At 40.0% G+C, this 14,643-nt stretch overlaps 1 protein-coding gene across 1 annotated transcript in view; it reads left to right on the forward strand.

Moving 5' to 3' along the window:
* Positions 1–14,643, forward strand: part of znf827 (zinc finger protein 827) — a 121,479-nt gene that overhangs the window by 101,966 nt on the left and 4,870 nt on the right. The window contains exons 11-14 of the mRNA XM_037689848.1: positions 137–308; positions 1,858–2,024; positions 8,662–8,871; positions 10,744–10,921. Coding sequence (XP_037545776.1) covers positions 137–308; positions 1,858–2,024; positions 8,662–8,871; positions 10,744–10,921 — 727 coding nt within the window. The remainder of the gene's footprint in view (positions 1–136; positions 309–1,857; positions 2,025–8,661; positions 8,872–10,743; positions 10,922–14,643) is intronic.

Here is a 14,643-nt window from a genome sequence, read left to right on the forward strand (position 1 = left end):
TCAGGAAATGCAATTTCTCTAGTTGGGTTTAAAATTTCTGCTGAATCTTTGAGGCTGAGCACAACTTCACAAAATATCACCCTTGGAAATGCTCACACTAACAACCAGTGTCTTGTGTGTGTGTGTTGTGTTGCAGAAGAGAGGAAGTACAAGTGTCACCTGTGTTCTTACGCTGCCAAGTGCAGGGCTAACCTCAATCAGCACCTGACCATCCACTCTGTCAAGCTGGTGAACACGGATGCTGAGCAGATCATCAGCGCCGTTACAGCTGACTCCGCTGAGCGCAAGAACTGCCCGTACTACTACAGGTGGGGATCACAGGCCAGGCACAATCTCTGCGCCTACTCATCACGATGTAATATCATTTAGAAAGGGACATAAAGCTGGTAAAATGTTTGGTGCTAGGTAATTCTATAATTTTACTGGGAACTGCCTATTAAGGCAGCCACTTATTATTATCCACCTGACATGTGTTTCTTAACTTTATATCTTGCTCTTCTGTCAACTTTAATGCAGCCCAAACTGCAACGTGTCACCCCACAAATCTTATATTAAAATGACTGGCTCAGCGCCGTGATGTGTTTCGAGTTACCATGGCAACGTAATTTGCAAACAGACACAATTTTTATTTGTCATTTTTCATAGACTTTGATTGTAAATCAAAAAACCAAGATGGCGGCCTGAGCTAAAAAGAAAAAGTACTGTAAATCAGCCATTTTTAGAGCTATGAAGCTGAAATTTGGTGTGTTTAAGAGCAGTGCCCAATAAATAGTGAATTTAAAAAAAATCAAGATGGCTTTAACTCAGCTATTTTTACACGTATAGAGCTTAAATTTGGTGCAGTTATAGCTGGTAATGTTCCCCATCACATACTGAATCCAAATCAAAAATCCATGATGGCCATCTTAGCTTAAAAGAAAAAGTGACTATACCAGTAATTAAATTGTTTTTTTTTTTTTGCCACTTTGAGTTGAAATTTGATGTGATAGTAGCTGAGAGCAAACCCCAACACATAGAACTGTCAGATTAAAACTTTAAAATGGCCGCCACGTGGCAGTCCCCATCAAAGTTTCTCCAGGAACTTTCTAGTTTTATTTTTTGCTGTTGTGTTTCTGGTTTTTATGATTCATCCATAAAGCCTTAAACAAATCGTTTGACAATTTAGTTTTAAAAATCTTTTTATTTCCTTTTTGCACAAAGATTATGCAATAAATAAAACGATTACCATTTTAATATCTGTTCTCTGTGACTGATGTCACAGCTGATAAGGTATTGAGAACTTTTAGACAACACTAAACTCTCCTTTCAAGTCAGATTGTCTAAATGTTACAGAAAATAAGCTTTCTGGCAACTTTGAAGTTCCAAACTGAACTTGTGTGCACATCTGTTGGCTCGTTGCACACAGAAACAATGTCTGAAAATGCTGGTGGTTTTTCTCGTGTGACGTCTCGTCTTCATGGTTTATTTAGCAAACCTCACAAAACAGCCCACAAAAGGCACATCAGTGACATTTTGATCTGTCTGTGTAATTCAAACAGCTGTTTTTATATACAACTAAACTAATCCTGTAACTGTAACATTATAAGAATAATTTACAGACTTAACAGTTTTGAACATTTTCTTCTAACTCTGCAACAAAAAGAAGTTTATAAAAAAAAAAAGCATTCTACACTTTTACAGTAGAAAATGTTGCAAATTTTACCGTTTTCAATCAGGCGTCTTAATCTGACTGAAAGGAAAGTAGCAGACATTTGCTAATTTATGCAGGCAAAATATAACGCTAAATCTGACTGCCTCCTTCGTCTCTTTCTCACCACGTTTTTTTTTCCTCCCTCTGTCTGTCTGTTCCTCGTCCAGCTGCCATGTGTGTGGTTTCCAGACGGAGCTGAATGCCCAGTTTGTCAGCCACATGTCGCTTCATGTGGACAAGGAGCAGTGGATGTTCTCACTCTGCTGCAACGTCTGTGACTACGTCTGCATGGAAGAGAATGACATGAAGAGCCACGTCCATTCTGGACATGCAGGTAAAGTGACGCGCAAATGTCTCTAAACATTTTCTTCAGTCTCAGACTAAATTTTGTGTGGAAAAATCAGGCTTTATGCAACAATTTACTGTAATTTCAGGTCTAAAAGCTGCTACTTTATTCACAGGCTTTGAACGCAGCAGCTTATACAATGCCTCGGCTGATTTATGGATTTTTTTATTTATATTTATGATGGACTAATGAGCTTCTTGCCGCCAAAAACATTTAACTTTATCACACTCTGGCACTCACATAGCTGCCCAATACACGTCTCTCTTAGGGGTGGGTCCTCGTGACTCAGTGAGACTACCTGTATAAACAAAGGTTAAAACAAAAATCTGACCAATGAAGTTACCAAACGGGTCACATTCAAACCAATGAAACGGGGAAGGGAGGAGAGAACAGGTGGGGGGAATTCCCCTGCATGCACAGAGCATGGGAGTCTCACATGCTCACAGAGCAACTCCTGCTCTGCAGAACACAAGCTTGCTGCTAAAGGAATATAGCTATCAATGATTTCCTGGTAGGCTACTGTATTTTTTTTATTTTTTTACCAGCTGTGTTACCAGCACTGTTTAGAAAATTTTTATTAATTTTTTTTATTACTGTATGTATTTGTGTATGTTACCAGTACGTATTGTAGCATTTGTCTGTGGTTGACTGTCGGTCACATGGCCTCAAGGAAGGATTATGAGTAACAATTATGTTCATTGTTGATCATTTTGGTTAGCTGTTTAGCATTGTTCCTTTAGTGATTAGTCTGTTCTTATTATGGCTTGGCAATATCTTGATATTTAAAAAATATCAAGATAATTTCATTTGCGATATAAGATGAGACTATATCGATATAAACGATATTGTGTTATACTGTACTTGAAAATCCACCTGCTGTCTTCATTCTCCTGTGCGGCCCCTCCTTCTCCCTCACTGAATACAAACACAGCCCCTCAGCTGCGCACGCTCCCCCCACTTCCTGCTTCTCCAGGTGGGCGGGAGACGTTTAGCACAACAAGTAAATATGGGAGATATGAAGAGCAGCTTAGCTGCTGAGCAAAAAGAAAAACAATGGCTGTTATTTCAGAGATTGTTTGGATTTAAATTGTCAGATGAGCAACAGAAAAACGTTTTCTGTAGACAATGCTGAAAACAAGTTCCGACAAAATGTCGGAACTACGACTCTTTTTCACCATTTAAAGCAGAGCTATAAGTTAAGTTATAAGCTGCAGCTCAGACTGTGTTTTCAGCCTCCTTCCCTGAAACAAACCACGGTATAAAACTCATTTTGCCAGGCTGTGTGTTATGAGAGGAATATTGAGGTGGTGCGACATTAATAAATCAGCAGCTTATCATATAGCTAAAGACATGGTCCCAGTCTCAACTGTGGAACAAGACAGCTAAAGTTAGCCCTTCTTGTTAGCCGCTAAGGACCTTGTCTTTAGCTATATGATAAACTGCTGATTTAATAATGTTGCACCACCTCACTGTTCCTCTCATAAGGCACGGCATGGCTAAATGAGTTTTGACCCATGGTTTGTCTCAGGGAAGGAGGCTGAAGTCTGTCGGAGCTGGAGCTGCAGTTCACACATGCTTACTAACATCGTGAAGGCAGTGCAGCTGAAGAGGATTATTATTTAATATATGTAAATAAAGGTCTAAAAAATAAACTACCGAAATATATGTAGTTTATTTTTTAGAGATTTATTTTGTACAGTTACAGCTGTTTACTATATGTGCCAGTGTGACAACTAGGACAAAGCTTTGAGTCAGACATTTATTTTTGTTATTACTTTATGGTCTGTATTTTCCAGCCCTAGTTCTTATATATGAATGTTTCTGTTCGATGCCCTGAGATGACTTCTGTTGTGACTTGGCGCTATATAAATAAACAGAACTGAATTGAGTTGTTAACCTAGTTTAAATGTTCATTGTGCGTTAGTTTGTGTTAGAGCAATCAGTTGAGTAACCATGAGTGAGGGAGGTGCCGTATTTTCTGCCATACACGTCGCAACACCCTGTAAGTCGCATCAGTCCAAATATGTCTAATAAAGTGGAAAAATCCATAAATATGTCGCTTCGCAATATATGTCGCATCTATTATGCGTCACCGCTGACAACCCGGAAATATGGGCCGAATCCGGAAATGTGGGCCGGTGTTGTGCCAAAAATCGATTGGCTGCCAAATGGCGGCCGCAGGAGCATGCACGGGTGGACTTTAACAAGATTAACACTTAAAAACATTTGTTTGCTCTAAATTATAGCAAAGGTGTGTCTCAGTTTGACTTTTACTTAATAAAAGGACTTTAACGGTCAAATCAGCTGCATTTCAAAAGCATTCGCTGCCTCGGTGCTCCGGGAGCACGCAGGGGGAGGAAATCAGGAAGGAAGGCCGCGCATTTCTTCGAAATTTAACAAGATAAACTCCTAAAACAATTATTAGCTTGCTCAGCTTTATAGCAAAGGTGTGTCTCAGTTGAACTTTTACTTAATAAATGCAATTCAGTGGTCAAATTAGCTGCATTTCACCGGGGCGGCGCAGCAAAATGAAGCTGATTTGACGGTTGCTCCAGGCGAAGTGGATGAAGGTGGCAGGCTGTGGCAAGCTGATTGTGTCATTTATAGCCACTTTTACCTACTGTATTACATGACACAACGGCATGCCATAAAACTCGATTGCCATCTAGCAGCTGAAAATTATAGTGTTCAATATTTTCAGTCAGAATGAATGAAAACCGTCATATCTCAGCCAACAATTGGTTTATAAATATGGGAAAAATCCATAAATACGTCGCTTCTGCGTATGTCGCAGGGCATGTAAATTATGCAAAAAAATGCAACTTATAGGGCAGAAAATACCTTAGTTGTCATGACAACCTGTTTGGTTCACTCTGTGTTCAACAGTAAAACTAAGTGTATAAAACTCCATCTGGTGGCTGATTCTTGATCTACAACAAGAGCTGTACATCTCTCAGTACCTGCGTGCTGCCACTCATGTTACAACGTGAACACCCGCGGCTCATATATGTTCAAAATACTGTTGTTGGCTTTTTGTGGGGTTTTTTCATTAAAGAAAATCAGCATGAAACGTGAGGAAAAACAGGAAAATTATAAACATAAAGTTCGAGGTCGGTTTCGAGGATGCAGGGCCAAGCAGCAGAACTGAGTTTCACAAACCTCTAATCGACAGGCTTTGAGTTCTCAGTTGTCGATATCAGCGTTTTGTCTAAAACCTCTTTGTTCAGTTTATTGCTGATGTTTTTCCTCTTCCACTGAACCTAACAAGTACTCGTTTTTCTGCTTTTCCTCGTTTCTTTGTGTGTGTGGTTGCGTCAGTGGGTGGGATCATCCAGCCCAGACAGCTGAAGGGTCTTTCAAAGGCCATGGTGGCCTTGTTTATCTGAGAAGGTTAGCCCTTATCGTGCCTGAGGGAGGGGGGGCGGGCAATCAATAGGCCTTGGGTCCTTTGGAGCTAGGCTGGGTTTACGACACCACTGTGGCCAACTTTCAAGTCTCTCAGCCTGGTGTGGCATTTATCTTCATCTCCCACAACATGGACGCCCCAACCAAACGTTTAAATGTAGAGAAGTGATAGTTCACAAATCGTTATGCTGCCTTAATGAGTGGTCCAGATCATTTTGTGTTGAGGGTAGTCCTTAAAGTTCCACCTAGTGTGGAGGCGTGTACACGCCCAAACAGATGAGGGTGGAGGTGAGAAACCAAATAATAGATCAATGATCTATTACCCAAATGAGCCATTTTTCCTCCATACGTTTTCCGGCATGATTCTCGTCCCATAGTTTTGAAGCTGTTTCAGCAAATCATAAATCAAAACGTTCAGCTCTTTCAGGACAATCCTGCTATGACTTTTGGTATTGGTGCAACTTTAACTTTTTGAAATATTTAGATTTTTCTGCCATTTTTTTCCTCAAAGGCAATGAATTGAGCTCATTTTACACCCTTCAAATCTTTAGATCTGTTTACAACCTTTTAATGCTCCTTTCACATTTATTAGAGTTCAGCTTTCTTGTGCAGATTTAAATGTTTTTTCAGCTACTTTCAGCTGTTTAGTGCTCCTTTCAGACTTTCTGCTAACTACAACATTTTTGTGCTTCTTCTAACTTTTTGCTAATTTCAGCTTATTCTGCTCCTTTCAGCTAATTTCTGCAAGTTTCAGCTTTTTCTGATATTTCGGCTACTATTTATATGTTTTATGCTATTTTTAGCTTTTTCAGCTAATTCCACATTTTTGCAATAATTTCAGATTTTTTTCAGCCTAATTCAGCAAAATTGTGCTCTCTACTTCCTTCTGGTAATTTCAGCTACTTTCTGCTTTTTTAGCTACTTTTCAGCTGTTTTTTTGCTAAATTCAACTTTTTTCCTGATAATTTCCACTTTTTGTGCAAATTTTTGCTTCTTTCAGCCAAATTGGGCAAACGTGTTCTTTCTGCTTTCTTATGCTAAGTTAAGCTTGTTCTACCTTTTCAGCTACCATTTTAGGATGTTTTTAGCTAATTTCAGCTGTTTTCAGATAAATTCAAGTTTTTCTTGGTAATTTCTGCTACTTTCAGCCTAATTAACTTCTTTCTGCTAATTTTAGCTTGTTATGCTCCTTTCAGCTTTTTTTCTGCTAGGTTCAGCTTTTTCTGCTATTTCAACTACTTTTTACCTGTTTTGTGCTAAATTTAGCTTTTTAAGCTAATTCCACTTTTTTTTAAGCTCATTTCAGCTCCTTCCACTTCCTTCTGGTAGTTTAAGCTCATGTCTGCCTTTTCAGCTACTCTTCAGCAATTTTTTAGCTTATTTCATATTTTTTGTGCTCATTTCTGCTTATTGAAACCTAGTTCAGCAAATATGTGTTCTTACTGCTGTCTTCTACTAATTTAGGCTTGTTCTTCCATTTCAGCCACATTTCAGCATGTTTTAAGCTAATTTCAGCTGTTTATTAAGCAAGTTCTTCAGCAATAAGCATTCACACTTCATTTTTGCAGGAAATGCAATTTCTCTAGTTTTTTTTTTTTCTCTTCATAATATCAAAAATGTCACAAAGAAAGTTGTTTGGCTAAAAGTGTGTTTTAACACGAAGTGCACTGGGTCAGAGACGTGTTTCGTATTTTTTTCCAGCCTTTTTGTTTTGCCGGTCTCCTTTAGGACATGTAAGAAGGCAAAGAGATGATAAACTCGGCAGCAAAGTTCAAAGTTAATTTCTTTATTTAAAAAGCTGCAAAGATCTTGTTGTGAGCAGCTCTGGTACAAGATTTGATTGATTTATTCATTTTCCATTTCAAAATAATTTCCCTGTCTGAAAGGGCAGACCCACTGCATTTGTACAGGCTTTCTCCTGTTTGTGTGTGCATGTATTAAAAAGATAGGTCAACCATTTCAAGACCCATGAAGGCCTTTTCTTCCTCCATTCACTCCCTCCTGAGTGAATGCCCTTTGTTGAGCTGTGCCCTGAGACGTTCCCGCCATCTTAGATCTTTCAGACATGACCCGTGCTCTTCGACCGTCCATACTGGCCCCTCCCCTTCCTAATTCTCTGTCTCTTTGCAGTGAATTGTGGACTTAGAGGAGAGGATCAATAAAAACACACTGCATCTTGATTGGACTTGCAGCGGGAGCTTTCAGTTCAGGCTGGCTGCTTTCATTCTGTCTGTATGAACGTTGGGGTGTACATGTACATTGTTACGCCGTATTTTACATTATTAGTGTTAAGAGTATACAGTATCTTAGCGTTTATCTTGGATCTTTTAGCGAATATCTTAGTGTAGATCTTAGATTCTTATATACTGTTTCTTTTATACTTTATATTTTGCTATTTTTGGGTGTAACTGGGACCCTGTGTACATGATTTAGTTCCACCTCATGCACCACATGTGATGGTAATGACAATAAAGTTGACTTGAACTTGACTTGAGATGACAAAGGCAGGAACCAGAAATCGATTTTCAAAGCATGAAACAGCTGGGAGTTTTTGAAAATCAGCTTAAAATATTTCTGTGTATTGAGCATTGAGTCGCTGTGATGGACTGGAGACCTGTCCAGGGTGTCTCCCGCCTCTTGCACAGTGACGGTTGGACATTGGCACCAGTGACCCCCGCAACCCGAAAAGGAAGAAGCGGGTAAAGATTATGGATTGATGGAGAATTTAAGTTTATGTGCATGCCTACCGTCACTACTTTTTTCTCATATTGTGTTGGAGAAAAATGTCATCTGTTCATTTTACATACTCAAAGAAGCCACACTCGAGGACACGAGAAGTTTTTTTACTGGTTTTACTTGCGAGGGCAGACTTTTCACAACAGATTACACAGATGTACAGAAGTTCTACATGCATGGAGCCCAGTCATGAGAATCTGCCACGGGCAGCATGCAAGACTTGTTTTTATAGGCTTATCAGCTCTCACAGCTCACAGGCAGACACTGATGACCTTGGCCATCCAGCTGCACATGCAGGATCAAATCAGCTCCTCATTCAACTCTCTCTGAGAGAGAAAATAACTCTCTGCTACCTCAAACATATGATTCATGGGCAGTTAACATTCTCATTCATAGTAGTTTTAAAAAAATCCATAAACCTTGACCAAAAGTCCCTGACAATATTGTTGATGTATTTTTCTGCTGCTTTATCTCTTGTGTCCAGGTTTGAACTCAAGAAGTCCCCTCAGTGAGACCAAGAGCACCTCATCATCTCTCTCAGCCCTCAGCGATTCGCTCAACAGTTCAGAGGGAGGAGACCTCGCCCACGGTAACGAAGAACTCAAGAACCTACTAGCCCCACCATCCTCCGCAGGCAGTCATACCAGCTCCGGAAGTCACTCAGGATCAGGACCTGAGGACAAGTCGGACAAAGGCAAGGAACAGTTAGCAACCAGACACCCTTTATCATCTCAAGGTTCTTAAAATCTTGGCTTCCAGGTTTAAACTTTTCTCTTCGACATCAAATATTAGTGATGGCGCAAGCCACAAAAGTTTAAAAACATTTCAAGGTATTATTTATTGATTCTTTAACGTTTAAAATGGATCCAGTTCAGAAGAGCGTTAGTCAGGTTTAAATTAGTGGTCAAACAATAGTGCACTTTAGGATTTTAAACTATACAGTCTTTTTCCAAATTCTTGTTGTCATATTTGAACCAGTCAGGAAAGCGCAGATAAAAAGAAATGTTATGTGAAAACTTTGACAGAAAATTCAGAGTTCATGATTGATTGTTAACATAAACAAGATTACCGGTAAATACTTAGGGCAGTTCTCCGATACCATAAGATGAGATATGATCACATAAAACCTGGAAAAGTCACTTAACACTAATGATGATTCAGAAATGACAGGATTAGATGTTCATTTTATTTACATATTTCTGTTTGTGACTCGACCCAAGCTAATTATGATTACCTAATTACGTTTTTTCTTTTATAAAGAAACTTCATGTGGTGCTCAGATCTGAACATTCAGATTAAGTTTATTTTAAGTCATGAGATATAAGGTCTCTGTTTCAAACGTTTGGTGGGACTGTTTAATCTGTGCAAAATTAGGCCTTGGCAAAATGCTAGTAGAGTTGTTTGGGGCCAGATTTTAAAAGTATGAAAATATTAATAATAAAAGCATAATTTTGATCCTATGCAGAGAAAATAATTAATACATTCAAACTTGTTAAATCTGTTCTTGTTTTTTTTTTTTATCTTTAAAGTTGTATACTGTAAACGATTAAATCATCCCAAAATCAGCTGTCAGGTGGGGAAAATGTTTTTCAATTAAGTAATTGAAATAATAATAAAACAAAATACAGCTACTGTTATTTATGCTCATGATAAGTGGATGGGCGGCACGGTGGCTCAGTTAATAGAGAGCTTGCCTCTCAGCGAACAGGTTGCCAGACTGAATCCCAGCCGGGGACTTTTCTGGATGGGAAAAAAAAGAAACTGTCCAGATGACCTCACTGAAAATTGTTGGATTGTATACCTGGATTATTGAGCATGGACTTTGTTGCTTTCTGGGTGGAGTTTGCATGTTCTCTCCGTGCATACGTGGGTTTTCTCCAGGTACTCCAGTTTCCTCCCACAGACCAAAAACATGCATGTTAGTCTGATTGGTAACTCTAAATTGTCCTTAGGTGTGAGTGAGAGAGTGAATGGTTGTTTGTCTCGTTTGTCTCTGTGTCCCTGTGATGGACTGGAGACTAGTCCAGGGTGTCCCCCGCCTCTCGCACAGTGTTTGCTGGATATGGGCACCAGTGACCCTGGTGATCCAAAAAGGAAGAAGTGGGTAAAATATAATGGATGGATGGATAACTGGATTGATGGATGGATGGATGGATGGATGAGTAGATAGATGGGTGGATGGATGGATGAGTGGATGGATGGATTAGTAGATAGGTGGATGGATGGATGGATGGATGGATGGATGGATGGATGGATGGATGGATGAGTGGATGAGTGGATGATGGATGGGTGGATGAGTGGTTGGATGGATGAGTGGATAATGGGTGGATGAGTGGTTGGATGGATGATGAGTGGTTGGATGGATGGATGGATGAGTGGTTGAATGGATGGATGGATGATTGGATGGATGGATGGATGGATGGAAACTTCTATCTACAGTTGTAAGGTTTTTTTATTTTTCCTGCAGCAGCTGTGCTACTTCTTCCACCCCAGAACCATTTCAGAAAAGATCCAGCTTCTAAACCCAGTCTGAACTGGCTCTCCCCTCTTGTTCCACTCTCTTCAGATTTTGAGTGCGTATTCTGCAACTTCGTGTGCAAGACACGCAGCATGTACGAACGCCACCTTCAGATCCACCTCATCACGCGAATGTTTGAGTGCGACGTTTGCCACAAGTTCCTCAAGACGCCCGAGCAGCTGCTGGAGCACAAGAAGTGCCACACTGTCCCCTCCGGAGGGCTCAAGTAAGGAAAGCAAGTACAGACACAGGTTCCTAACTCCATCGGTCTTTCCCCTGCATCATCGTCTCACGTCACTACATACACAAACACACATGTTCAAGAACACGTTCAGGTTCACAGATCTTCGTCACGGGTGTGCTCGCTACATTTGATTCTTTTCATTTAAAATGGCCGAGAGAGAAAAATAGGGACGTGCCAGACCAGTTCATCAGCTTGTGACCAGAACTGGACAATTTTTACCTTGGCTGGTACACTTAGCTCCACTCATTCGCCCCACTCTCCAACACGTACACAAACAAATAGAAAATACAAGCTTCCCTACAAACATCTTATCTGAGACCACTAATGATGTCCACAGTTACTAAAGATACTTTTACTGTAAACCAGTAGACATTTAAACTACCCACCAATACAAGCACTCACACAAACAACCCCCCAAGCAAATATTTAATCCAATAAGAAAAAAATATCAACTTAATTATCATGGATGATGGCTGAATCAATTAATAAACAACTTTAACAATTCAGTTCAATTCAGTTTATATAACACCAAGTCACAACAGGAGTCATCTCAGGACACTGAACAGAAACATTCATAAATACATTTATTTTTATTTTATTTATTATTATTTTTTAAACTAGATAAATTGCATTTCCTGCAAAAATTCAGTGTGAATGCTTATTGCTGAAGAACTTCATGAAAAACAGCTGAAATTAGCTAAAAAAAAAAACGTGCTGAATTTTAACTGAAATGGAAGCACAAGCTAAAATAGTAGAAGAAAGCTGAAAAAACACATATTTGCTGAATTAGGTTTAAATAGGCAGAAATTATGAAATTAGCTTTAATTTTTTTTTTTTTTTTTGAAATTATCAAAAAAAAAACTGGTGAAAAGTAGCTGAAAAAGCAGAAAGAAGCTTAAATTACCAGAATGAGGTGGAGAGAGCATATTTTTGCTGAATTAGGCTGAAAAAAGTTTAAATTAATGCAAAAAATGTGGAATAAGCTGAAAAAACAAATTGGCATAAAAAGTTCTAAATAGTAGCTGAAATAGTAGAAAAAGCTGAAAGGAGCAGAATGAGCTTAAATAAACAAAAATAAGTTAGAAGCAGCACAAAAATGTAGTTGGCAGAAAGAATCAGAAAGGAGCACAAAACAGCTGAAATTAGCTGAAAGTAGCTGAAATAAAGTTTTTTAAATTTGCACAAAAGCTGAAAGAAGCTGAAACCCAACAAAATGAGAAAGGAGCAGTAAAAGGTTGTAAACAGATCTAAAGATTTGAAGGAAATAAAATGAACTCAATTCTTTTTCTATGAGGAAAAAAAAATGGCAGAAAAGGCTAAATATTTCAAAAAGCTAAAGTTGCAACTTGACTCCTGTTGTTGCAGGTGAATCAGCCCGTCTGTATTCCTCCTCCCACACAGACCTGGCATGGACAGGTGAGCCCAGCCAGCTCATCAAATGTGGGACATTTTGGTGTCCTGACCCTCCTCATGCAGGACGCAGGACAGGGTGGACAAAATCCAGAACTGTCCTGCCCAAATTGAGACGATTGAAAACATGTTTCCCCTTCATTTTTACAGGTGATGGAAATCTGTCGCAGCAACAGAGAACTTTAATCCATGTCTATTTTCATTTGACAACCTCGAGGTGAGATTAGGTAGTACGAGACAAAAATAGGTTGTCTCATACAAAACCACTTATGTCAACCCCTGGGCACCAGTTAAAATCAGTGTTGTAGGTCAGAGCTTTTCTGAAATCAGAATCAGTCAAAAAAACAAACAAACTGTAATTAGTGGATCTTTAAAGAAAACTAAAGCCTGCAGCTGGAACAGACTCCTCTGTACGTCATATTCTCAGAGGATCCTAATAATGGTGACAAACACAAGTTTCTTCACATTGGTTTTGATAGTTTTATATAAAGTAGCTGTCTTTCTGTAAATCCTCAATGTGAAATGTGAAACATCTCACTGGAAGAAGAAATATGTTATCAAGTTAGATGGTGATATGAATATTAGAGAACACCTCTGCTAAAGCCACTTTGCCATCAATATAGAACAACGTGCATTTTAAATAAATTTGTGAATTAGAGCTTGTAGTCAAACTACACTGATCACACATTGCCTAGGAAAAAAAGAACCAATAGATGACGCCTGTAAACGCAGATGCAGGGTCAGTTTGAAGATGATTTCTGCCATGTGGCTTTAATCAGTTAACCTCACATCTATGTTCGTTATCTCCTGCCAGGAAACGAAACGATGCAAGCTGCAGGTTTGCTGCTCGACAGCCTCTCTTGGCAAGTCGGACTTGTTAGGCAGTGGTCTGAGGGTCTGCAGTGGCTGTTTTGAACAGAAGGGAGAGCAGAAAGGATGGGCTTCCCCTCAGGGTCTGTTGTTCCTCTGCCCACAGCTAACTGCTTTGCCAAGGAAATATATCTCAGAAAATCTAGATTTTACTATCCCCAAAGACAGACACTGATTTTGGTACACTATACAACTGATTAAATTAAATCCATTGGTACGCCCCTGAAAGAAAAACAACAATATAACAATATATAAGCACAAATACCTCTTCAGTCACAAAGCTTAACGTTAGTTCAAATAAATATTTGCGAAAGTCATTTTTCTTCCTTTAAGGGTTTATTACACACAGAATGTCTAGACTTTTTATGTACCGTATCTATGTGTATTTATATACTGGAGAGATACAGTAGTTCCTCGATTATTGCGGGGAGTTGCGTTCCAGACACCACCGCGATTGGTGCTAAACCGCCAATTAGCAACACTATATTTATGTTGGTATTTATACTTCAAGGCTTTATAAACCCTTCCCACACTCTTGCAATGTTCTAAACTCTTAAATCTACGTTATTTTAACAACATACATATATGTACGGGCTGTTAGGCCCCTGTACGACCGGTGTCAGAGCTTGGTCCGCATTGCCGGCAGTAAGTCAGGCTCGTTCCCAGTGAGAGTTTGACTCTGCCAAGGTTGTCCTTTGTCACGATTCTGTTCATAACTATTATGGATAGAATTTCTAGGTGCAGCCAAGGTGTTGAGGGGATCCGTTTTGATGGCCTTGGGGTCGCGTCTCTGTTTTTTACAGATGATGTGGTCCTATTGGATTCATCAGGTCATGATCTTCAGCTTTCGCTGGAGCGGTTTGCAGCAGAGTGTGACACAGCCAGAATGAGGATCAGTTCCTCCAAATCCGAGGCCATGGTCTTGAGCCGGAAAAGGGTTGAATGCCCTCTCCGGGTCGGGGAAGAGGTCCTGCCCCAAGTGGAGGAGTTTAAGTATCTCTGGGTCTTGTTCACGAATGAGAAAAAAATGGAGCGTGAGATCGATAGGCGGATAGGTGCAGCGTCTGCAGTGAAGCGGGCGCTGTACCGGTTTGTCGTGGTGAAGAGAGAGCTGAGTCAAAAGACGAAGCTCTCAATTTACCGGTTGATCTACGTTCCTACCCTCATCTGTGGTTAGGATGCCTCCTGGACGTCCCACCGGAAGGAGACCCAGAGGAAGACCCAGGACACGCTGGAGGGACTATGTTTCTCGGCTGGCCTGGGAACATCTCGGGTTTCCCCCGGAGGAGCTGGCCCAAGTGGCTGGGGAGAGGGAAGTCTGGGTCTCCCTACTTAGGCTGCTACCCCCATGACCCAACCCCGGATAAGCAGAAGAGTATGGATGGACATATATGTACTGTACAGCAGTAGTTCTCAAACTGGGG

The sequence above is a fragment of the Nematolebias whitei genome, chromosome 16, assembly GCF_014905685.2.
Source record: "Nematolebias whitei isolate Nwh7 chromosome 16, NemWhi1, whole genome shotgun sequence".
Lineage (NCBI taxonomy): Eukaryota > Metazoa > Chordata > Actinopteri > Cyprinodontiformes > Rivulidae > Nematolebias > Nematolebias whitei.